The sequence below is a fragment of the Watersipora subatra genome, chromosome 6 (assembly GCF_963576615.1).
Source record: "Watersipora subatra chromosome 6, tzWatSuba1.1, whole genome shotgun sequence".
NCBI classification, from domain to species: Eukaryota; Metazoa; Bryozoa; class Gymnolaemata; order Cheilostomatida; family Watersiporidae; genus Watersipora; species Watersipora subatra.
In genome coordinates, this window is record NC_088713.1 from 36,899,940 (window position 1) to 36,925,749 (window position 25,810).

Sequence of the window (25,810 nt, forward strand, 5' to 3'; positions counted from 1 at the left end):
AGCCACTAAAGCAGGTGACAGCGACCAGCATCAAGAAGACACAAACATAATCATATGACAAATGATGACACCAACACTTTTAATTTTACTGACAATGTAAGTTTTCAATATTCAAATAAGCAAGCGAAATTCAATTTCCTGCGTTGGGACTTGAACCTCAGCCCCTTCGCATCAAAGCATCTGGTGGAACCAGACAAACATCGTACCAACTCTGTAGCAGAGATATATGATGATTTTAATTTATTTGTAGGTAGCCAAATATCAATTAAAAATGATTTAAAACTGGTTGATCAGCCTTACTGAGCTGAAATAATATTATACCCTCATTTTTCACATGGCTACACCCCTTTCACACATCAATTCTCACCAGCACGGGCAGCAGCTGTGAGGCAGCTAATGCATAACTAGGACATTGAGGTGATACTTCACTTAGCAGGTACCTCTGTCACCACTTGTCTAACAGTGACATGTTTAGAGCGTGGAATGGCAGCATCATTTCCCGTATATTTAGCCAACTTCAGACACCACGGGGACTTGCTTGCTCCACATACCGGGGAAAAAATTTCTCAATTTTTTTTACAATGTGAATTCATGTGATTAATTCAAGTCAGTAAAAAAATTTTGACTCTACGTAAAATAAATCAAATAAAATTGAGATATTCAATATATAAGGATAAAATGTAAATTTGCAATTAGAGTAAATATTTACAATATGCCTGCAAATGTCAAAGGAAGGAAACGCATATAGACCCAACCAAAACCGCAAGAACAGTAAGAAATCTCAGTAGACCACCAGCAAACCAGCCAACAGACAAATGGTTTCTCTATACAAGACGTTAACTTGTACAATAGATCTATCAATAAATATATCTAAGGTCAATACATACATATTCCAGCCTTTTTTATCAGTTCTGCAAGATTCAGAGATAGATGCTATTCATAAAGCTCTCATCAAAGGTTTTACAAAAATGACTGTTTAGCCTGTAGTACTGACTACCATGAGCGAAATCATGTCAAAGCTATAAAGTTCTCACAATGAATATTAATATCTCAGCAAGTTTGATCTGAGAAAACAGCAATAGATAGCAGAATGCTATCTAAAAGATGTAAGACCGTCTAAGCATAGAAATATTGTAAAAATTATAATGTCCTCTGTTGTTCTGAGCCCCCCTATTAGCAAACTGTATAAAATCAGCGAACAAAGGAGCACCAAACCAACAAGTATGACCATGGAAGGCGTAAAAAATCAGATGCACAACATATTGCATTTGTGCTTTGTACATTTGACCTAATACGAGTATATCATCACAGGAATTACTCAGGTATGTCATCACAGGAACTACACAATTACCGTACTTTTCGGACTATTAGCCGCTACTTTTTTTTAACGATTTGAGCCATGCGGCTTATATAAGGGTGCGGCTATTCTGTGATGTTTTCTTTCACCGCTAGGGCGTATTAACCAGAATCTCCGGTTAGTGCACATCTAGCTGTGAAATAAAATACGAAACAATGCCTAACGGTACTGTTCCGTTAGACACTAGGTTAAAGAGCGTCAGTTAATACGAAACAGTGCCGTTAGGCACTGTTCCGTTTTAAACAGCAAAGTTGCTGCCGCATTAAAAAGCACCGTCCTGAGTTTTACGGCCTATACAAAGGTTCGGCCTATGTATCGTTTTATGATCGTTTTTTGGAAAATAAAGCAGATGCGGTTTATGTAGGGGTGCGGTTTATAATCTGAAAAGTACGGTATGTAATCACAAGAACTACACAAGTATGCCATCACAGAAATGATACAGCCCCAATGTACTTCAGCATAATTCATCACAGAACCCTGCTAATAATCAAGCCACACCATAAATTGATCCAATGTAATCCTTGTCAACAAAAATAAAACAAGACCGTAAAATGTTTACTGTCTTATCAAGGTATCCTGCTTAAAATCAAAAGGATGCCAATGGAAATGATTCATTCATGTATTTGACAAACCAAACAAACTCATTTGGTTAAAAGTGATTAGAACCCAGAGAATGAAACTATACATTATTACGAAAGGGTTCTTTTTTCAAGGGTACTTCACAGAGCACCTGTCAATAACTGTCATAAAATGAGCATTAACAGATAACAACAAACTTTCTATTATTATAGAACCTGTTGATGAAAATCATACGACTACAGCTGCCTACTGGAGAGGCTAAAGAATGACATGAATTTTAAAGGTGTTGTAAAACTAAACTTGTTAAGATGTCAGTCCCAATGCCAAATGATGCCATCTCATGACAGCTTCTCTCCATACAAAGTGTCATGTGATCGAAACTTATCTGATGGAGAGTTGGATCGGTCTGTGGCCCCTGCCAAGCTTTTGTTCAACATGCTTGTGATTTTATTTACAGCAGCTGTACTTGCAACCTTTTTCTCATCATCTGGAATCACCTACAATATCGTTAATTGTGGAGTACAAGCTGACCTGCTGTATAAGACAACCTCAAGAGTTAATTATAGTTCTGATTTAAGCCGATCCATCTTTTTTGATGTCATCAATCTGTTTGCACAAGCGCTCGTTCGCGAAAAAGCCGCCATATTTGTAGAAAACGATCGTCATTCTCTTATTTAAAAGTGTTTTTTGTGTTGTTTTAATACTATAATAAAAAAGTTGCAAACAAAAGCATCGTTTTCAAAAAATCATGGCAGAAGCTTCGGGTTTTTAACGATAAAAGTTGTCTATAAAGATGGCCGACAACGATAGAATGATGTCACGAAAAAATGAAGGATAGGTAAACCTTATAGGTAAACCCTAATAAAATTCTGAAAAGGAGTCAATAAATACAAATAAATTTCCTAAGAAATGTCTCTCGTCATTCCTGCCCACTCCTCGATATATGTGTATAGTTTTCGACTTGGTGATATTGCACAGCATGATGTCTATAATTTGTGTTTATTAAATTTCCACTCACTAACCATCTATATTTCAGGATTACCACCCTAGTCAGATGGAGACATACAGACACTCCCCGTTTAGGCTCTGGTCCACAAAGATTACTTCTGCTGAGAGTCAGCATTAGCAAACATATCGAGTGCAGAGCCCGTGAAGCTGTTATAGCTGAAATGTCAAGGCTTCACCAAGTTTGAGCCCTTCTCTCCGACACTAGTTTGTATTTCAGCCCCGACATTATATATATATGCATGTATATATTTATAAAGATAAATACAAACAAATGAAGTTATATATTTATAGAGTTCTATGAATTTATATAAAATATATATATATAAATCTATATATATTTCTCAAAGTTTGCCGTCATTGTATATGTCCAGCTATTAAAATCTTAGAAAAAGAATCTGTACCGCAGAAGATTTGATTTTGAATCTTCGCCAATCCGACGCCCTACCAATTTAGCCACACAAGCTTGATAGATTTGCTAGGCGATATATGTCGGTATATGGGAGCAAATATTCTACCACTCACAGAGAGGGGTAGCTTTCATTAGTAAGCTTACTCAAATTATCCATTGGCGATGTGGCAGGCTAATAGCAAGTGGCAGGCAACTCTCATTACCTCTCATTGTTTATAAGCTGATTTTTGATACCCGGGACACGCCGGGTAGCCCAGCTAGTATATTTATAAATACACTGTATGTATACTAAGGTAATCATAAGTAAAGGTCAATTTCAATTAAGGGGCAGTATTTCAATTCTACACCTAGACAAACAGGTCCTTGTAACATGTTATGTATTATGGGTAATTACAGAGAGCACTGACCTTGTCAAGTCTGTGTCGGTAGATGGCACCATCTTTGTTTAACCAGAATGTATTTACTCCATCATGAACTCTGTAAGCAGATACATCATATAGTTAACTGTCTTTAGACTAGTGTTGGGCCGGTATTGGGTTATCCGCTCTTACCGATACTGAGGGATTCTCGGTATCGGTAAGAGCGGATAACCCAATACCGGCCCAATATTGGTTTCTTTGGATACCGAGGGATTCTCGGTATCCAAAGAAACCAATCATTTTCGGTGACAGCTAGGTATCCGCGGCCGGTTTGATATGCTCGGTATTTATCCGTAAAAGCCTACCGGTAAATGGTTATACGGATATCCGGAGAGATTTTTAAAACGCTTCGTGACGAACAGGCCAATCTCAGCACGCATTGGCGAACAAATTCAACGAAAATGTCCACGCTTACTGTATCTATTATTATATTACGTTACATTGATAATGCCACCAGCCTCGAAGGTTTGGGAGTTCTCCACAGATGGGAGGATGTATAAAGACTCTAACGGTACTGGACTGATTACAATGTGTGATAGTAAGATTTCTGTAAACTGTTTCAGTATATTTAACAAAGAGAGCCCCTTGCCATTATCTATCTGTTCTTTATTATTCATAACGTTTGTATCAATAACTATATTTTTAATAGAATAAACAATAAGAACATCTATCATGAAAATTATATTTCCATCTTTCTTTTCTTTTTTGGCTTTCTAAAACAAGGAGTCTCTTTGCCGTAACAATATGCTGCTGACTAAAGAATGTTTTTTTGCATAACGATAAAAGTTGTTCGAGACAGTTATGATTTAAAGTTTAAACCATTAAACATTAAACCATTTAAAAACACACTGATAACCACATACCGAACAATAGTATCGACAATACCGAACTTTCTTAGTTGGCAAAGGATACCGAAGATGGTAAATACCGAGAATACCGATACCGGGAAAACCGATAAAAATGTGCAAGGATATCCGATCTGGCACTAAATTAGATACCGGCCCAACACTACTTTAGACCAATGGTCGTTGTTACATAATATATATTGTGCTTAGAACCTTCCCCAACTTGCAAGAAAAGTTACCATGTTTTGACGATTTACATTAATTTACAATTTAATACAAATTCATACAATTTTTTTTTCTCCAATAAAAACTTTTTTGCAACAATGAAAATATTTACCAAGTACAGCCATTATGACTGAAGACTGAGCCGAGCAGTCTAGTCAATTATCAACTTTAGTGAAAATAGTTGCCGTAATGTGACATGACATCAATCATGACACTCATATTTTAACAGCCTGAGGACTTTTTAACAGCAATCGTTCATACTGAGAAGCTCTTTCCGGAATTGATGACTGTTAGCTCTGATAGATACAGTGCATCCCCAGGTGACGATGTTCCTATCTTAAAGTTTTTCTGCCTTCAATGTGAAAAACAATGTTTTTCTATCCCCTTCAAATGACATTTTTTCGCCATATGACATCAATAAAAATGTTTCTCGAACTTAAAATTTGGTGGTCAGTGTGCTGAATAGGCCGTAATAACGAAGATGCCAATATGTTACCCGCCAAAATCCCTCCCACAGCGCCTAAAAGAGGTACGACACTGGCTCGCTCTCTATCTCGTTTCAGCTTTGTTGGGTTAGAGTGAAATCGAAACCGGAAACAGGTAATGAAGATAAAGATGACAAAATTGAAGTTTACTAAAATACATACTAAATATTAGCTTTAAGCTAAATTCATTAAAGTTTAATTCCATGTTTATGTGATAAAGGTTATACCTTGTCTTAAAGGTAAGAGCTCCATACGGTCTTTACTGTATGTAATAATGTTACATTTTATTGCAGATCATAACCACTAAATACACTAAAGCAACTATGGGTAGCTATAGTTACTAAGGTTAAAGTACTATAATTGTGTTATTAATTTTTAACATGTACAGTACATATATAAAACTTTCATGTTTTTTTACCAGAGAGTGTTTGCATTAGATAATTATCATGGGTTTGTATGTCCTTCTATACGACATTTTCGCTTTACGAGGAGGTCAACACTCGAATGAATTAATGTGGCATGACGGAAGCCCACTGTACTAATAATGCATGCTCACCTAGAACAAGCTCACCTAGAACAAGCTCATCTGGGTTTCTCACCCATAAGTATTCCCAGTTAACAACCTTTCCTACTACTATGAAACTAGTGAGGTTGGGACTTGTTATTACTAGCATGCGGGAAATGACGAGATATTTCCAAACAGTCAAGCTTTGGGCTAGCTAGTGGACTGGGTGGGTCAAGTAGTATGTGGTTGTCTCGGTGTTGCTTGGTAGACTAAGCGAATAGAGTAGGCAGAGTTTTACTCAGTGGACAAGCTGGTATGAGGTGAAGTTGGTGATAGAGAGATTCACTCACTTCTTTTTTGTTTCCTCATGTCACTCCTTTACGTGTTTAGTACATTTTGTTGTTGTTTTCACAGTTCTTTTCTTAATTCACAAACTATCAGAAAGTTAAAGAAGAAAGCATTTAATTAAGATTCTGCTACAACGGGAACCTAGGAACTCCCTTTGTCACAAACTGAATGCTACTAAAGTAGTAGATAGAATGGCTAATAAATACTGAGTCATGAAGTTGCTACACCAAAGTAGTTCTCTCATTCGACTAACCTAGAGTTGTGATAAGCACCATAAATAATTCTAACACAGCAAGATGACTACAGGTAAATATGAGATCAGGTCATGATCAAACATACCTCAAACAGCAAAAGACATCTCATACGCTGACTATGGATACTTGAATAAAAAATAATGGCAACAGTAGTAACTTACTTGACGGTTTTGTCAAGTTTTTCTTTGACTCCGCCTTTTCCTCTCAAATTGAACAAATTGAACTTCCAAAACTTGAAGCCTTCAAACTGTGGGATGCATTTCATTGTCCACCTATCACAATGTCAGACAATAAAAATCACTGCTAAACAAGGTCTGCCAATGAAAATGAAAAAGTCATTGCTGAACGAGATCAGCCAATAAAAGCGCTGCTAAAAAGGTCAGACAATATAACCAGCTCTGCATAAACAACCTGCTAAACAAGGTCGGCAAATAAGAATTCATTTCTAAACAAGGTCGGCCAATGAAAACTCAATGCCAGACAAGATCCTGTAACAAGGATCTTCACAATATTGGCAAATAAAAATTATCTATCTATATATATATTTCTCAAAGTAAGTCCGTATGTGTATTTGTAGGATTGATTGTCCAGCTATAGCAATTATTAGTATAGTTGTAGCTGGGCAACAATGCAGACGCAGAGGCATGGCTTACCGCCATTAGAAGCCTATCTTATTAACCAGCTTACTAGAATTTTCCATTGACAATGTGCGAGGCTAACAGCTTGAAAGTTACAGTTGTTTGACAAAGTTTTAAAACCTTTACAGTTGTTTTTATTTTTCTTTTAATTGATTTCAACTACACAAAACACTTCTCTCAAGATAGGTAATTTGAAAGTTAGATTGGGAAATGTTTTTATATGTTAAATACAAATCAATTTTCTGTCCAAAGACTTTTTTATTACCCGGGCAATGCCGGGTAGCACAGCTAGTATATTTATATACTAGATTAAAGTATCTATTGAATGCTACAACCAATGATCTTCATAAGCACAACACTGCCTCAGCCAATGCAAATTGGACCAAAAAGGAAAGGAGGAACTTACACTCCGGCATCATGATATGCTTCACACCCACAGTGTGGCCGCCATCATGATATGATTCACACCCACAGTGTGGCCACCATCATGATATGATTCACACCCACAGTGTGGTCACAATCATGATATGCTTCACACCCACAATGTGGCCACCATCATGATATGATTCACACCCACAGTGTGGCCGCCATCATGATATGATTCACACCCACAGTGTGGCCACCATCATGATATGATTCATACCCACAGTGTGGTCACAATCATGATATGCTTCACACCCACAATGTGGCCACCATCATGATATGATTCACACCCACAGTGTGGCCACCATCATGATATGCTTCACACCCACAATGCGGCCACCATCATGATATGCTTCCCACCCACAGTGTGGCCACCATCATGATATGATTCACACCCACAGTGTTGCCACCATCATGATATGATTCACACCCACAGTGTGGCCACCATCATGATATGCTTCACACCCACAATGTGGCCACCATCATGATATGATTCACACCCACAGTGTGGCCACCATCATGATATGCTTCACACCCACAGTGTGGTCACCATCATGATATGATTCACACCCACAGTGTTGCCACCATCATGATATGCTTCACACCCACAATGTGGCCACCATCATGATATGATTCACACCCACAGTGTGGTCACCATCATGATATGATTCACACCCACAGTGTTGCCACCATCATGATACGCTTCACACCCACAATGTGGCCACCATCATGATATGATTCACACCCACAGTGTGGCCACCATCATGATATGCTTCACACCCACAGTGTGGTTACAATCATGATATGTTTCACACCCACAGTGTGGTCACCATCATGATATGTTTCACACCCACAGTGTGGTCACCATCATGATATGATTCACACCCACAGTGTTGCCACCATCATGATATGCTTCACACCCACAATGTGGCCACCATCATGATATGATTCACACCCACAGTGTGGCCACCATCATGATATGATTCACACCCACAGTGTGGTCACAATCATGATATGCTTCACACCCACAATGTGGCCACCATCATGATATGATTCACACCCACAGTGTTGCCACCATCATGATATGATTCACACCCACAGTGTGGGTCACCATCATGATATGCTTCACACCCACAGTGTGGTCACCATCATGATATGATTCACACCCACAATGTGGCCACCATCATGATATGATTCACACCCACAGTGTTGCCACCATCATGATATGCTTCACACCCACAGTGTGGTCACCATCATGATATGTTTCACACCCACAGTGTGGTCACCATCATGATATGTTTCACACCCACAGTGTGGCCACCATCATGATATGATTCACACCCACAGTGTTGCCACAATCATGATATGCTTCACACCCACAATGTGGTCACCATCATGATATGCTTCACACCCACAATGTGGCCACCATCATGATATGCTTCACACCCACAGTGTGGCCACCATTTCCACAGAAATATAACAGAGTTTAGCTAAAGTCAACTAGGTCTGTCTACAAGGGTTAAAGTTCAGCGTTCATCAAGGCCTTCTATTAGTCGTTATTCTTAGAGAGAAGATAAAGACAAAAGCTAACCTCACTCGTATAGAGCCATCCTCTGCATTGGATGATATGTTGATTATATACAAGTTGATGCCACAGTAAGCGATGTTGCATTTTGTTCGTAGCTTGAGAAGCTCTGTGGCATAGGCATTTATCCCTCTTGAAAAGGCAGAGAAAAACAAGTCATCAGATCTCACCTCAGACATCTAATGATGCTTACATAACCATAAACAAAGGAAAGCTACAAAGTTGGAAATGATTAGCTGCATAAAAAGTTATATCAGAAAGTAAAAGCTGAAAAAGATGCTACGGCTGGTGACACGCTCGAAAACATTTCGTAAAATGAAACACCTCTTTCCATACGCCCCATGTAACGGCAAAAAACTCATAAGATCAGAGAAAAGGTACTTTGCTGCCTGATGTCAACAATAAAAATTACTTTAAAAAGATTGTGACACGTTTTAGTCTTTACTGTAATGAAAACCGTGTTTGTCTTTCCTTCCATTCATCTGTTCGAAGCCAGAGTTAAGGTTGGGATAAAAGATTTGCTATAAGCAGGAGTCATACTCGTGACTTTCAATTTGCTAGAGAGACACTCAAAAACCGGTGCTAATAGACAGACTGTGGGTGATCAGAAGAATTAAGCAGCTATTTATTCTCTGCGCTTGACAGGCCGTCTCTTACAGTCTCTGACTGTCTCCTACAGTCTCTGACTGTCTCTTACAGTCTCTGACTGTCTCTTACAGCACACTAGATGACCAGGGTACTAGTTAAATTCTAATTAATTAATTCTAATAAACATAATTTAATTCAAAGTAACACTTGTTGACACTAGAAAACACTTAACACTTAAGGCATGAATACTGTGCAAGGTTCATTCCTCATATCAAAAGATCTTTTAAGCTACTGGTTCTGGAGTAACTGCCTTGACAAGGTACTCATCCCGCTGCCACGCTTATCGTCGCTTTACCCGCCTTTGGTGATGCAAAAGCAAGGAAGTACATTTGATCGATCAAAATGTACAAAACCATGCATTTGATTGGTTAAATCTACTTCCAATCTAACCACATACGATGCAAAATAAATTCATCACAAATTATGTATCATTTTGTAACAAAAGTATTTATTGCAAAACATGAATTCACGAACGGCTGGTATAATGAATATTTATTGCTATTACTTATTTAATCCATGCATCCATTGCCAAATATCATTACTTGAATGACAAGCTATCCCAAGCAGAATTCACAATACTCAAGAGCAGACAACTCACTTGTAAATTTCATTGCGGCCCCAGTAGTTGTTCTCAAACTGAACTTCAACTGTGTAGAGGCTATACTGATGAACCCGAACTCTGAAGAAATCTGGCATCTATGGATCGAAAACAGACAGTTTTCAAAGGTATAAAACATAGACATAAAACGTAACACAAAATAATATATGTATGGTAAATTACTAAACAAATAAACATTACATAACTTTGAAAAAGCTTTCTGGAGAGTTGTCCTCTCTTTGAAGCATCTCTATCATGCATTTTTAGCAGACAAAAGAATAAAACTTTCACCTATTTATTAATAACCTAATGGCACCCTCTCTGAATCTTAGCCTATTAGTCAAGGTTCCTAGTACATGGAAGCCAACCGAATAACAGAACACTACTGGCTGGGAGTTACCCGAACCTACTCAATGTCTACTAGACATCTCATAGAGATGTTTCAAAATAATATATATTAGCAGGCCGGCATTCCTGTGCGCAGTGAGAGATTGTACATGTGTAACAACTATGCACACAATCATTCTTATATGTTGGAAGGTAGTCAGGTGATGCAAATAGTAGTACACCTGGCTGGAAATCTAAATATCCAGGTGTGATTCCTATATGGTGCAATCCTTTTTTATGGTGCAATCCTGTATCGACACGGCTCATATTATAGTAAAGATAATTAAAGGTTGACTTGCAACAAAATTCCCATTACAGTTACTGGGTATCAAAAGATTCACCATGTCTTACTCTGTTGTGTTGTAGGTGCAAAATATGTGGAAATGTGATTACAAGGTCTTAAAAGTGAACAGTTAAAAAAATGGCTGTAGGTTGGAATCCCTTTATTTTGATGACGTACCCAACTCGACGTGGTTATTGTTTTGACACGTGATGTTATTACGTGATGTTATTACGTGAAATGAAAAGCCAATAAATTAAGACACTTCGTAGCACTAGTTTATGACAAACACTTCGGGTTTTACCGAAAAGCCCATACCAAACATAGATGCTCGCTACTTTTCCGCGTCGCTTCAGCTTAGTCTAATCGTCTCGTCGTTATCTGATCATTTAACCTATATTTTTCACCAATTGGCACAAACAATTTCTGCAGCATTTTTGACCATCACAGGTGACCAACAGGCTCTTCGTGTTTATCAATGGATAATATGCACTCATTCCAGCTAATTTTGACATGCATCCACGACAGTCTGCGGAACTTGCACCACTTTGGTAATGAGGATTGACTTTGTCAAATTACTTGATCTATATTTCCCTTCATGAAAGTTACTGCAAGACTAGTATTTCCTCGTTCCAGCAACCATATCATATAATAAGAATGCCATGCCACGGATTATTTGCAGATGGGTTTTGATGGTGTGAACATTTTCATCACAGACAATCATCGATGCAGTGTGGGATTACTGCCAATATACTGTGATACAGTGAGTACCAATCTTATGGGAATATTCGATCTACCATCAACTAAATTTTTCCACAAGTAAAGGTTTGACTGCAGTATGATAAAGTTCACCACAAGTGTTTGACCTTGACACATTCAAACACTCTACTAAACTGAATAAACCATTCATGCCATCAACTAACCATTTCCGCTATCTTTGCCTTCATTTCTTCAAGCTTCTCTTGACTAGGGAGGTGAGAATCTCGGCTTTTATCCGAAGGTGTTTCTGCAGATGGAGACTGGGATCCTTCAGGGTCAAGAGATGACATGAGATGCAGGTACTCTGAGGACTTGAGGTTCTGTCTAGATTTACTCTAAAAAGCCAAGAAAATAAAATGTTCCAGAACTAACAAGTCATTGACATAGTCTAGTGAATTTTGTAACTTTGAAAGGGGTATTGGCAGGTTTCGACAATTTGACAACCTTGATTACAGCTGAAACTAAAATAGGATTTGTCTCCCTTGCACAGTCACCTAAACACTAGCACATTAAATAGGTATGGCCTGCTATTTACTGTTGCGAACAAAATGGTTCATACAAGCTTATATCATATGAGGACAAACATCTTTATCATCTTCAAACTAGAAAATTCACGTTTACTGTTTACGTAACAGTGAAATGTTCAATTAAAAATAAAGATAAAACTCAGATTATAGCTCGTATAATACTTATATTAATCACATGTAATGCACACTGACCACTTGCACAATCTAAAGAGTTTTCAAATGGCATGGAACCGTAACATGCTTTATAGCCAACACAATATAAAATATATCTAAATTATGTAGCATAATGCGGCTATAAAAGACATTTGTTGTCTGACCAGCGTATCTCAAAGAAAACTTTAAAAGTTGCATTTACACGATTTATTGGAGTTGCTTGCGTGACAATAAAGTAGTTTTAGTGTAAAACCAAGTGGTTGTAAAGCGACTTTGTGCCGGTCGACACAAGATCTGTGAAATGCTGCATACTATGTTTGTCCGATGTTGACGGTTCTCATTGATGAAGTACAACATAGATTTGACCAATCACAATCCCAGCAATACCAAGGCAATATACCCATTCTCCCAAAGAATCAGTTATACATTGCATTAATAGCATTAGGAGCGCTTACTCCATGATGATTGTTATTACGCATACATATATGTCCATTCCATGTAGCAATGAAGTGGTCCTCTTTAGTATTTATGTTGATAAGTGCTCAAAATGAAATGGATATCACTGTTGCATTTCATTGGTTAGTCAGAGTTTGAGTTGGTTTGATGTCGTCTTTACAAAAACACATTTTAAATCATAAACAGACTAGAAGCCTTTCCAACTCTTTCATGGGAACACAACTCCGACAGATAGTTCTGGTGTACAAGAACCTTTAGCTTTGTTGGAAGGGTATAGTTCCAAACAAAAGATCACTCAAGCAAACGCAAAGCAGATAAGTCTCTGACCACATAGAGCTGTTCCTCAAACACCTTTGTTAATCAATCTCAGCCAGACATTGTTTTCCTAACATGCTATATTAATTAGTGCAGACTTCAGTCTTCAGTTCATCATGTCCATCAAGCTGTGCTCTGCTCTAGTGTGAGGCAGCACAGTTTACCTTAACATAGCTTATAACCTACTACAGAGTAAATGGTTTAGTGGAAATGCGTTAAGAGCGTTAAGAGCGCAGACAGTTTAGTTACTCAATTTGTTAGTCAAACATATGCTACATGTTTTTAAAAGCAAGGAATCTTTTGTTCAGTTTGTATAGAAAGACCATATTTATATGGATTTAAGATTCATCTGTAATCAATTGGAATAAAAAAGTTAAAATGAAACATAATAATCAACTCAAGTCAACAAATGGACTAGTCTTGCTAGTACTCTGGTGCGCCGTGAGAGCTAGTCATGTGTAATAAATATGTACACAATTATTCCAAAACGCTGCAAGGTTGGTGAAGTGGTACAAATTAATGTTGGGCACAAGTAATAACACTCGTTGAACTCGCAGGTTTATCTTCTCTCAAGTAATAGAATTTTTGAGCATTTCGATCTTGCGCCGATTGCGAGATCTTGCGAGATTGCGCCCTGTTTAAAAACCCGCCTGTTAACGCTGCGAGCACGAATATCAGACGATAGAAAACAATAAAAAATAACAAATAAATTGAATAAAATTACAACTGCATTGTGAATTTTAAGGTATGTCTGATGTTTGGAAATTTTAAACATAACACTCTTTACAACAAACCCGATACCCAAAAAACCCATTGGTCCAGAATTACTCATGCCAGGCACTACCAGCTAGTCGATACTCGAAAACTCGAACAGAAGGGGCGAGTCTAAACCCGTTGGCTAAAAAGTACTCATGCCCAGCACTATTACAGATAGTAGACTACTTGGCTGTTAAGTCGAATGTTGAGTTCGAATCCCATGTGATGCAATTATTTTTTCCTAACGGTACAACTGTGGTTTTAGACAGGTGAAATAATGGTAAGGATTATAGATTCAAATGGAAAAAGATTTAATTTGAATAGATCCATGAATAAGCCCTTCAATAAGCAAACAAATAACACAATTTGTAGGAAAAAATGGCATAGCAAATCATCAGCCACAATCGTTGATGAACAGGTACATATTCAACAACCTTTATTAACAATAGGTAACCATGTTGTTTATGAAGGATACTAGCAGGTAACGGGAAGTCATTTTGAGTCATTTTAAATTAGTATACAAAGAAAACCTTAAAAAGGGCCAGATTTCTCATGACGGCTCACATAAGTATCAGAAACAATTATTACCGTGACAACAATGACAGAGTTCTCCTAACTGACTCCATGACAGGACATTATTTATTAATAAAATATATTGTTATTTATTAATAATAAAGCGTTTGGTAATTACTAGTAGCTTCTAGAAGATACTAGTAACTATTCCAAACCTTAAGATCGGTTATTCGCTTACAGAACTAAAGACTTTGTCACTCTGTGAAGCATGGTCGAAGCTCATAGCTGCGTTAAACCTAAAAGATTTTAGTGAGCCCAATAAGGCACCTTCTGTTCGCATCAACTACAAAGCTGAAGCTTTAGTTATCAAGTCAACACTCATTCAGACATTTAAAAAAAGAAAAACATAAAAGGAGAAAACCTAAAATACATTTTCTTATCTTGACGAGAAACAAGAAGTTGGCAGGATGACGCCGTTATTCATCATATTTCATTATTATTCTTACTATAATTCGATTGAAACAACCTCATAGTTGCTATGGAAACAGATTGGAAAACCCCAGCAATCGATGTGAAGCTTTCTCATAGCATCGTTACAGAAAATTACAAAATTTTTTCATACATAGTCGAAAGTCTGGTTTTACGACAAACAATAGTCAGCAAATAGCCCGGAATCTCAACAAACAGGCAGCTTCAAAAATACATTTCAGCAGTTAATAGCCATCTCGAGATCAGAAACTATTTATCATCCTCTCAGATTCACGGAAGACCCTCATAACTATAAAAGGATTACGGTGGTTTCTGCGATGAATAGTAGAGGCTACTACTCAAAAGTCCTAAAGGGCACCGTAGGCAGTGGACATACGCATGCCTTTATAACGTCACCAATTTTATTCATCAATACCAAATGCCTGTAGGCTTTGCTAATCAACTGCTTGTTATACAAGTTGGTATAGACTGGTACATAGACCTGTTATATAGCGGACATGGTGAATACTAAAAGTATATTGTCAATATGGTCATCCTTCACTGCTTTGCGGTTCCTCTTTCACGGTTTCAGGACTATGTGGCGTGAAAAATATTCATTTAAAAATTAAAAAACCAAAACTAAAACAAACGAATCACTCTCGTTTTTACCAACAATTGACTTCCTTCTCACACCGAACCTAGTTAATCACAAGCCTGAATATTCAGATCAAGTCCGTGTAAAGGTTCATGTATGCTCATTCTCTGGCTTAAAATACTGGGACTGAAGCGAAAATATAAACTGAGTCAATTAAAAAAAAAGAGCTTCGAACTTCTCCCCATGGATTTTCAGCTTGATTTCCAGTTCACACTTGACATCTTCCTCTATACTAAATTTGTTTAGCCCCAATATCTTTTGCTAAATAAAACTTCAGAGAAAATTATCATATAGTTTAATGTTGCAGGGACAGCAAGTGAAACATGTAGACCTTTATAAACTTAAAAACGAGGCGCTTAAAAAGATGAAATACATGTCTGTAGAAATTTTGGTACTGTTTGATAAAAGCAAAAAGTTGGCTGTTTTGATCAGTTGAAACATCACTTGTTTGTTTATACCGTCTTCGAGTAATTATCGTTGGTCATTAAAATAGCTGTGGAAAGGATAACTCCATGTTTATGCGTACTCGGTATTTACTCATTACATGTTATTTACTCAAACACCATGTTATTTTTTTTTAGTTGAGGGGGTATGCATTAAATAACTGAAAGGATTTACCTCAAGGAAGGCATAACAGGGACACGCTTACCTGATGTGAAATACCCAATTGTACGCAGCAATTAGAGATAATTCCTTGCTGATCTGACATGCTGTCGGTGAAGCGAGCTGCCTTTCTGACTCGGTGACTCACTAAAAAATTGGAAAAACACAATGGAATGTGCTACTGGCATGAGAACACCATATATGGTGACACTTAAAGAATCTTAGAAGCAGCCATTACAAGACTTCATGTGGATATTGAGAATCACAGCTAAAAGATGAGGAGTTGTTTGCTTCCGATCAACTAAATAAGCTGTAAAGGAACCAAACGAAACATTTGTCACTAAAATATAAACCACAATGATTGTGTGATGTGATTGATCAAATTTGTTGTTATGATCTGACAAAAAGATTCTTCCAGCTAAGGTTCTCTCATTGCACAAATATGGAATTTTTCAACTTTTGAAACTCATTCAAATCTCCGACTGTAGCAGCTAGGCACACTTGTATGACACTAATAACCACATCTTATCAACTATGCAAGCAATATCCTTCGCACACCTTCCGATGGCAGCAGTCGCTGTACCACATGTTGCTCAATGGCAGGTTTATTGTCTTCGTATATTTTATGAGCATCCTCTGATATTGGAGTGAGGCCATCTGGTTCACAAAGGAAGAGTGAGATAGGGTCTATTGGCCTGAAGAAAAATATGAATATGAATTGAGAAGAGGTAAACTGATAACAACTCTGTCTCCACCCACAGCACTCCACGACCTTCTATTACAAACCTGATTAGCTAGAATAAAATGTGTTTTTTTTGCTGAAAAAAACTAATAGCAGGTATATGCTATAAGCCATCTTTAGGTTTAACATAGATCAAGGGTGTGCAAACTTTTCAACCCGCGGCCACATTGACTTTTAAAATTTGACAGACGGGCCGGGTCAGCATAAGATATGATACATATAAAACACTGCATATACTAACAGTACATATGAAAATGAATGGGAAAAGCATTAAACATATTCAACAATATCGTATAAAAACTCTTTGCACATATCTATATGTTTGCTACAGTATGCAGCAAAATCTGACTGTATAGGTGCAATAGAAAGAGAGATATGAGCCTCGATCCATTGCAAGCACAGTTCATACAACCGCTTCTGGGTTACCAAACAGTTTAGGAAAGCTGGCATAACTTAGTGTCATGGTGCAAAAAGTGTCATATAGCGTAAATAAATATGCATTGAAAAGTTGAGAATTTTTTCTACAAGCTAATATACTTTGCTTCCAGTTCGCATTTACCAATTGAGTTGCGTATATTTGAAAGTATGTCTAGTTTTATTCTGTATTTTGACCCATTTTTGGACTCCGACAATATATTTAACAAATTTTTATAAAGGCTCATTGCAGTGATTCATATGTTTGCTACAATTTGCAGCAAAAACTAAATTTTTATAAGCGATGAAAATGAGTTATGAGCTTCAATCCACCGCAAGCCCAATTTAAAAAAAGGCCATTGTGTTATGTCCATTGTGGTATGCCATAAATCTGCAAATCAGTGAGTTATAAAATAATAATAACCCGACAAATGTTGCAAAGATGAAGAAAGAAACAAGTGACAATTTGGTTGACAAAAAGTTGGAAATTTCGAGTAAGGATTGGTTAATCTTCAAATAATGAACCAATCAATACACTCACTTTAATTTTCTCTATAACAAGGTAAATCAACCATGGAATGGACAGCAGCAAAAATATGCTGGTAGTAATTTTCATATATAGCTACTACTAATTGGCAGGTCAAAGGAGATAAATGCAAATTTAGGTAAAATTGCATCATACAATGCAAAGCGGCTTTCTAGTTTACAATTGTACAAGCAATTTATTTTGTCATTTTATCTCTAATGACAAACATTGAAGCTGCTACAACTAAATATTATGCAAGTGAATCTGGTAACAGCTATGAAGTCATAGACTTAATAATATAAGGAGAGATAAATCCAAACCTCTCTTGTGCACATGTTAGGACAGGACCAGAACTGGATGCTCTGAAACCACCTGTATTGCCTGTTTCAAACGTCTTCAGTAATATCCTCTACAACAGGAGATACAATGAATTAACAGTTCGTCTAGCAAGCTTCAGTATGAGCATGCAATACTGCCCATAGATCGAGTTAACCATATTATAACTTAAAAGTTGGAAGTATAACATCAACAAAGTTAATAATTTTCCCATCAAAAAAGTTCATAGTATATGTACCATATATCATATCTATGTATATGTATATCTATATATATATATAAATCTCAAAGTTTGTCTGCATATCCGTCAGTCATCTGTTCGGTTATAGCGATACAGCTTTGGCAACGATAAATCATCTTCGTAGTAGATTTAAACTCACGACATTCAAATCACAGGTCTACAAACATCTTATCACAACCATCGCTTTTAGACAGACGCTTGCAGACACCCCTTTGGTGTTTGCAAACACCAAAGGGAGGTCTGCATTAAATAATTACTAAGGGTTTCTATACCCTTCTATACCACATTTTCGCTTTAAGATGCCAACACTGGAACAGATTAAGAGTATATGACAAGGGGCCTTTTGCGTCTAATACCTTTTGGAAATTATTTGAATGCTTAATTTTTTTACTATCATTGATTTTTTAATTTGTAAGTTTCAACTATAAACTAAAAATGACTCCTATTTCCGGTTGTTTCTAAGATTTGATTACTACATCTGTAAAGGCTAAAGACTTTCACGCGGAAAATTGAGTAGGAATTGCCTCTACATTTTCTCTCCATTTGGTCAGACAAAGTGCAAAATAAAGAGAGTACGATATCTTACTTGTACCTTTGTACCAGTAGCGAGAAGTACCAGTATTTTTGTATTCAACGTTTTGATGGAAGGCTTCTGCTGGAACAGTAACTTTTTTTAATAGACACACTTCTATGCACCAACAGTTATTATGAATTCAACATATTCATTATTTTCCTTTTTGTTTTCTTAGGTTGTATTAATTGTATCATTACCAAATCATTTTTCATTGTAATCGTAGCGAAACAGACTTTATTTAGTCATTACTTGCTAATTATTTCCCATGTACATTTAAACACCTTTACAGTTTTATTTTTTCTCTTATTTATGGGCAAGGCCAAGCATGGTGTCACAAACAAAGGCAATTTTTTTCTGTTTTTTGCAACCATAATTTCCAGCTAATTAGTGAGTAAACATGTTCAGACATGTAGAAACATAGAAGTTTTCATAACGAAATCTTCTCTCATGAAGATATTGGGCATGCAAGTAGGTTTTTACTGTATGGTGTGTGACGCGCGGGACAATTGATCATATCCTCTCAAACTTTGCAATTCATTCTGAAATAAATTTTGCTTCCATTTTATAATCAATACAAGGGTGGATTTTTTAGCCCATGTGTTTTTTTCCGAGCAAATGCAAATTTCTCCTTATAATTCAGGCGAGCAAAAATTAGTTTGTCCCGCACGTCACAATTTTAGTGCATTTAGTTGCAGCCTGTTCTTCCTAAGCAATTTGAGATAAAAAATTATTATCTATAATTCGATTTTGGGCTGCTATAGCTTAGCCAAACTCGCCAATTTGCTGAAAATACTGCAAGTTTCTGTTTTATAGGTACATGGAAGTATTTGTGACGCGCGGGACATTTATAATAGTATGGTTGTCTTCATTTGTTTGGGAGTTCTCTTTGATACCTTGGCATGTGAAAGTAATGCTAGATATTCCAAGTCTAAAAGCCAGTTTCTTTGAGAAAAATAATGAATTAGAATTATTTTATGATGTTTTGTAACTCAGAATCTGGAGCTTGTCAATATTAGCCTACTCTTCTGATACACACACCTAGTGTGCAAATCACGAGATAATCTTTGAACCAAATGTGTATTTGTAAAGTACGGTTAAAAAAATTCTCTTTCACTCACACATTGAATTTTCAGTCAGTAGAGAAAGTAGGTTTCCCTTCTAGATACGCTAAGACTTTTCTTCTGAACTGGCCTGTATTCTAATGACTGCCAAACTGCTGTTAACATTATGGCACACTTCCTGTCCACAAGCGACAAAAGCTTCGGAAACACCTGCTGAACTACACATTGAGTGACATCTTTGAGATTTTCAATAAGGAGTATCCAAATGTCAAGGTGAACCCTAGTAAATTTCAAATGTTGGGCCCAGTAAATTGCAAGCTAGTGTCTAGACATGATCAAATTGTCTGTGCTTGCAAATACTACGAAAATGCCAAATTAGCTCTACTGGGACTGCGGCAGGCCAGTGTCTGTTCATTGGAAATGCGTACTACTGTTCACCAGCTACTGAAAAGAACTGTGAGTAACATGGAAAATGAATCATGTGTAAAGAGGGAAAGTGACTCTTGTGGCGCCGATTCAGTCGATAGTTTGGTTGTTAGGGCTAAATAACATGTAAATTTCTATCAGTGGAGAGATGGTGAAAACGGCTTCCTAAACAAGCTCGAAGATCAGATGCCATCGTCTGACTTGCTTGTGCTGCTGAAATACCAACTGACATAACTTTCCTTTCATATGTACACTTCCAACCATCAACACAAATCAATCAGTTACCTCAAACAGAATTTGAAAAATGGGGCAGTGATCATTCACAAAGACTTCAGTGAGAACTTCAACTGTAAACAAAAAACCAAAATCCAAAGCACTTTCTACACCACAATAGGGGTGACAGTATTCACTGTCATGATTTATTATAAGCTGGTAGAGTCCTAGCCCACAAATGCTGTGCAATAGTTAGTGATAGCCTAGAACACACTAAGGATGCTGTTTACACGTTTAATAGAGAACTTGTGAAATTTCTGAAAGCAGAAAATATTAACTGGCAACATATTCATTATGTAAGTGATGAAAACGCTTCACAAATGAAAAATCAGTTCACAGTTCAAAACTTGATTGGCCATAAGGAAAAAATGGGTATGCCAGCTGACTGGAGTTTTTTTGAGGCATGGCAAAAGTGCTGTAGATGGTGTTGGGGAAAGCATCAAACAACAGGTTCTAATGGCAGTATATCAAGGATGGTATGTCGTAAACTCGGCAAAGTCATTTGCAGAAGCTGCAACAATAATAACTTCCAAATCAGTGAAACCATTGATGATTTTATATATCTCAGAAAATATGATCACTAAAACAGCAAGGATCTGCAAAGAATGCTGGTCCACAGCACCTCCAATGCTTGGCATTCGATCTTGCCATCACATAGCAATTAAAGAAGATGGTGATGTTACTCTGATGTAATGGTGTTCTTCCACTTGTTAGCCAGTTCCCTCCACACTGAGCAGCAAGCCTAATCAAAAGGTGACCACAGGAGATACTTCACAAACATTGACTCAGTTCTTACCACAAATGCTGGTCGCAATGGCCTATGCCTCCGAAGTCAGCATTGGAGAAATACTCACAGGGGAAGCTAATGAAGATAGCTAGACTATAAAGTACATACACCGTGCAAGCAAGCAGTTCACATGGCCAAACCTCGACGACATAAGAACCACCCACAGGAATTTTCCTTACGTATTTCCAGTTATTGTACCAGCAGCAACTACCAGGTCACTGAGACACTTTGTGTCTCAGTGAATAAAATGAGGCACAAAATGAGGCAATAATAATGGCAGAATATGTTTTTAAGAAAAAATAGTTTACTGCATGAAAGTTTGACAATCTTCATGTTATATGTGTTTTATGTTTAAATAAAATAAATACAATATATAGAAATTTTAAACTATTGGTTGGTTTAGCACAAGTATATTCAATGTTACAACTGCAACTCATAACAATTTGTGGTATAACAATTACAAAACATAGAAAAATGCCTAACTTTTCATGTTATTTTTGTCCCGCGCGTCACAGTCCCGCGCGTCACAGTCCGGCGCGTCACAGTCCCGCGCGTCACAGGTGGTAGTCTTCTTTCAAGCCTTACAGAATCATTAAACTTTGGCCTGGAAACAAAATTGTATGTATTCCTAATAGAATGACCATAGAGCTTTGAGCCCGTCAAATAATAATGTTATGAGTCCAAAATTTCAGAAGATTTTTCCAATTGATCAAAGAGTAGTTTTTCATGCCAAATTATGGTCCCGCGCGTCACACCAGCTTTAATGGTTCATAATTTGTTAATGCATTGTGTGACACAGATGAAAGCTCATTCAGTGATAGTTGATGGCAAGTGCTTTCTAAAACAGTATGAATGACACCAGAATTTCGCGTTCGAGTTGACAAGTATGCGAAAAAGCGTTCAGATGTCCCACGCGTCACAATCCTGCCAAAAACGGCGTTACGCTTATTCAAACTGCACAAAACACTTTTTCATGACATGAGGTTTGAAAGTAGGAATGGTAACAGTTGTTATATGTTAAATAAAAATAGTTTTTTTCTGTGCGAAGACTATTTTATTATCTGTGGAACGTCGAGCATTCAGTAGTATATATATATATATCTATATATATGTAAATGTAGTATGTATATATATATAATATATATGGTATATATATCATACCCATACATATATTGCCAAACCATCTTAATCCATCATTAATCCATCACCAATACAAGCCAAATTCTCGTGAAAATAACTCTGTTTATGCCTACATGATGTTGCTCTTCAATTCTGTTATTTAATGTGACTAGATCTGGTTTGAATGTTATGGAGCACTTTTCCCATAAAGCATACATTTTTCCAATAAAACATAAGTTGCAGTGTGTTGTTCTATTGTTGTAGGCTTAGACATGGCTTATATTTGCAAATTCACAGTTTTTGTTGTTGTTTTTCAAATTCTATGTGTTTACTAAGTTCTGTTGGATTTGTTAACTTTTTTTATTGAATAAGGCTTTGGGGTTGTTGCCGAGATTTGAATTCTGTCATGCACAACTCATTTGTATGATGTTTTCTTGCATATTGTTCTATGCATTGATTATGCTTTCTTTTTCACACACACGAGTAACTGATTCTCAGTGTGTGCTTGTTAAGGATTTAATGCAGAAAGCTCTTTGTGAAAGCATTTGGAAGAAATTTAAATGTACTGCTTTCTTATCTTGGTTTAAACAGTTAAGCTAGTGTATATGGGGGTTGTACTACATCGTTTCATGTTGTCTACTGTGTTTGTGTGGTTGTTTTTGTTGTGTAATGGATTTGGTGGCTATAACCATTTTTTAGAGCATTTTGGTATAATTGTTTGATTTTGGCAAAATTTTGTTTTGTTTATTGGTTATTTGATTCTTTGCTTAAATTAATAGGACTTTTGCGAATGATGGTTTTTAGGTAGTTGCTGTGTTTATGTACATGTATATATAGTATGATGTTGCCTGGCTTTAGGTAGGGACTGTGTGTACCTGTCAGTAAGTTATGACTTAAATCAAAATATTTACAATTTGCTTGTCTTCTTCAATTTTTTTGTCTAGGGTATGATCATTAAAGATTTTACAAATTAATTTTTTTCCACTCATTGTGGATATCCTTTATATACTGTAAGTAAGTCATCTCTGTATAATCCGGTGTCTGTTGGTAGTAGTGAAAGTAGATATTTCGCAGGTTTCAGCTCCGTCAAAGCTGCCCATAGTTCCATCCAGTGCCGATAGTGATTTTGTGCATGGCTCGTTTTTAAAGAAAAGACCGATTCTTTTGCATGCATGACGAGGTGCCTTTCTTCTTTGGTAATCATGGTCATTTTGCTAGCAAAATCGCATGCTTTTCCGAGGGGCGTTTGGGTGGTACAAAGGTAAAAATAACATACCTTTAATGCGATGAAGGTTTGTGTGTGTTTTCCAAGTATGCTTTTGAGCCATTTTATTACAGCATTTGTGTTGTTCTACCATTTCATTTTGGCAGATTTTGTTAGCTGTTTAAAGGTTTACTTGCAACAAAATTCACATTACAGTTATTTGGCATCAAAAGATTCACCATGTCTTACTCTGCTGTGTTGCAGGTACAAAATATGTGGAAATGTGATTACAACCTCTTAAAAGCTCAAAAACGAACAGTTAATTCGCCGCCATCACGAAAACGCGGCAGGTTGGAACAAATTTCTTGATTCTATCAGAACAAGTAATGAAATTCATATTGAAAGGGCCGGTATTTGCTATAGGCCTACTAACGGTCAAGGAGCTGAGCTAATGCGTGTAGACAAGTTAGTGTCTGGTTTATTGCCATTTTGATATATGGTCGTAAGTCAATTTTAGGTAAGAATTGATAGCCGATCAATTTGATCTATTTGGGAAATTAGCTAAGATAGCTAAAGAAGAGATAATTGAATTGTGGTGTTTGACGGTCAATGGTGAATTGAATTGATTCTTACACGACCTATGATGCAAAAGAATTAGGAATTGCATTTTTAATCTTTGGATGAGAATTAAATTGAATCAAGTCATTTTGAAAGCCCTATAAACATCTCTAGAAAACAGCTCTATCTTAGGCGTAAATATATGCCTACAAGGGTTTATCTAAATCTGCTTATAGAAGCCTTTAACACGCGCATAATATACCTTCTTCTTTATTACACAGAAAAGACCAGCTGCAGCTTATGCAAGACTTTATGAAAATTACATGAATATTGGAATTTAATCGCAAAAGTGTGTCATCGTTTAGACTTTCTTAGCTGAATTCTAAAATGTATTTAGCAGACACACCAAGTTCAACGGGGTTCACTCCAATACCCTATTGAAAGTAATAAAAAAAAACTACTCACAAAGTTCAAGCAAGATAATGGACTCCATATCTGGCTCAACCAACCATACATAGAAACCTATATCAAATGTAATATCAGCCTATCTTGGCAACGACCTACACGCCCCTGAGGCCTATGAAAAGATATTTTGACAATTTGAACACGTAAAATGTTTCTAGGAGCCATATTTTAAACTGACACTCACTCATATTTGCACGTTTCGCTAAGATGAGGAAACAGCCCAAAGCTATATGTTCATATCGACTGCTCTTAATTTACAAAAAAATGAGACAGCAAATTGAGCGTTCATTTACTATCGAGCAAATTGATCCGTCCTTTTCTACCGGGCAAATTGTTAAGCACTCAAGCTAACTCAAATGTGATCATTCCAACGTGTTTTTTGTTCTTTATGCTATACCTCAGACATTTCGCCTGCAAGTAGAAACGTTTCATTCGTTTATTCACCATTAACCAGACCTGCCAACATAAGAGTGGGGCAATGGGTGAGATTTGGTTTTGGGGCAATTGATGTATCAATGATAGTATGTATAAAATTGTGGAAATTGGGGCAAAAATCTCACGCATTTCTCACGCATTCTCATTTTTTCTTTGGGGTGATTGCGTGAGTCTCACGCCCAATGCGTGAGAGTTGGCAGGCCTGCCATTAACATAAGCAAACCAGTTAGGCGATTTTTGTGAATATATATTTTATCATGTAACGCTGACTAAGAAATCTAAATACATTTAACAAAATATATTCGTACCCATCTATAGCTATTAGTATAACTTACTGCTTGCGTTCGCAAGACGCACCAACTGTGTACTCGTTGCATTTTATGAAAAAATGTGCTTCAGCGGTACACAAAATGTAAAAAAAATGCAATCACGCTGGTCGGCAACAAGCTCT

General features: G+C 36.9%; 1 protein-coding gene across 1 annotated transcript; it reads right to left on the bottom strand.

Moving 5' to 3' along the window:
- Positions 1 to 1,958: 1,958 nt before the first annotated feature.
- Positions 1,959 to 25,810, bottom strand: LOC137398694 (uncharacterized). The gene is made up of 10 exons (XM_068084886.1): positions 25,695 to 25,810; positions 18,201 to 18,289; positions 16,757 to 16,893; positions 16,245 to 16,345; positions 11,917 to 12,087; positions 10,327 to 10,424; positions 9,087 to 9,212; positions 6,596 to 6,706; positions 3,761 to 3,830; positions 1,959 to 2,433 (listed from the first exon to the last, which is right to left on the bottom strand). The coding sequence occupies exons 1-10, from the start codon at positions 25,734 to 25,736 to the stop codon at positions 2,275 to 2,277; spliced, it is 1,104 nt and encodes a 367-aa protein (XP_067940987.1). The 5' UTR covers positions 25,737 to 25,810; the 3' UTR covers positions 1,959 to 2,274.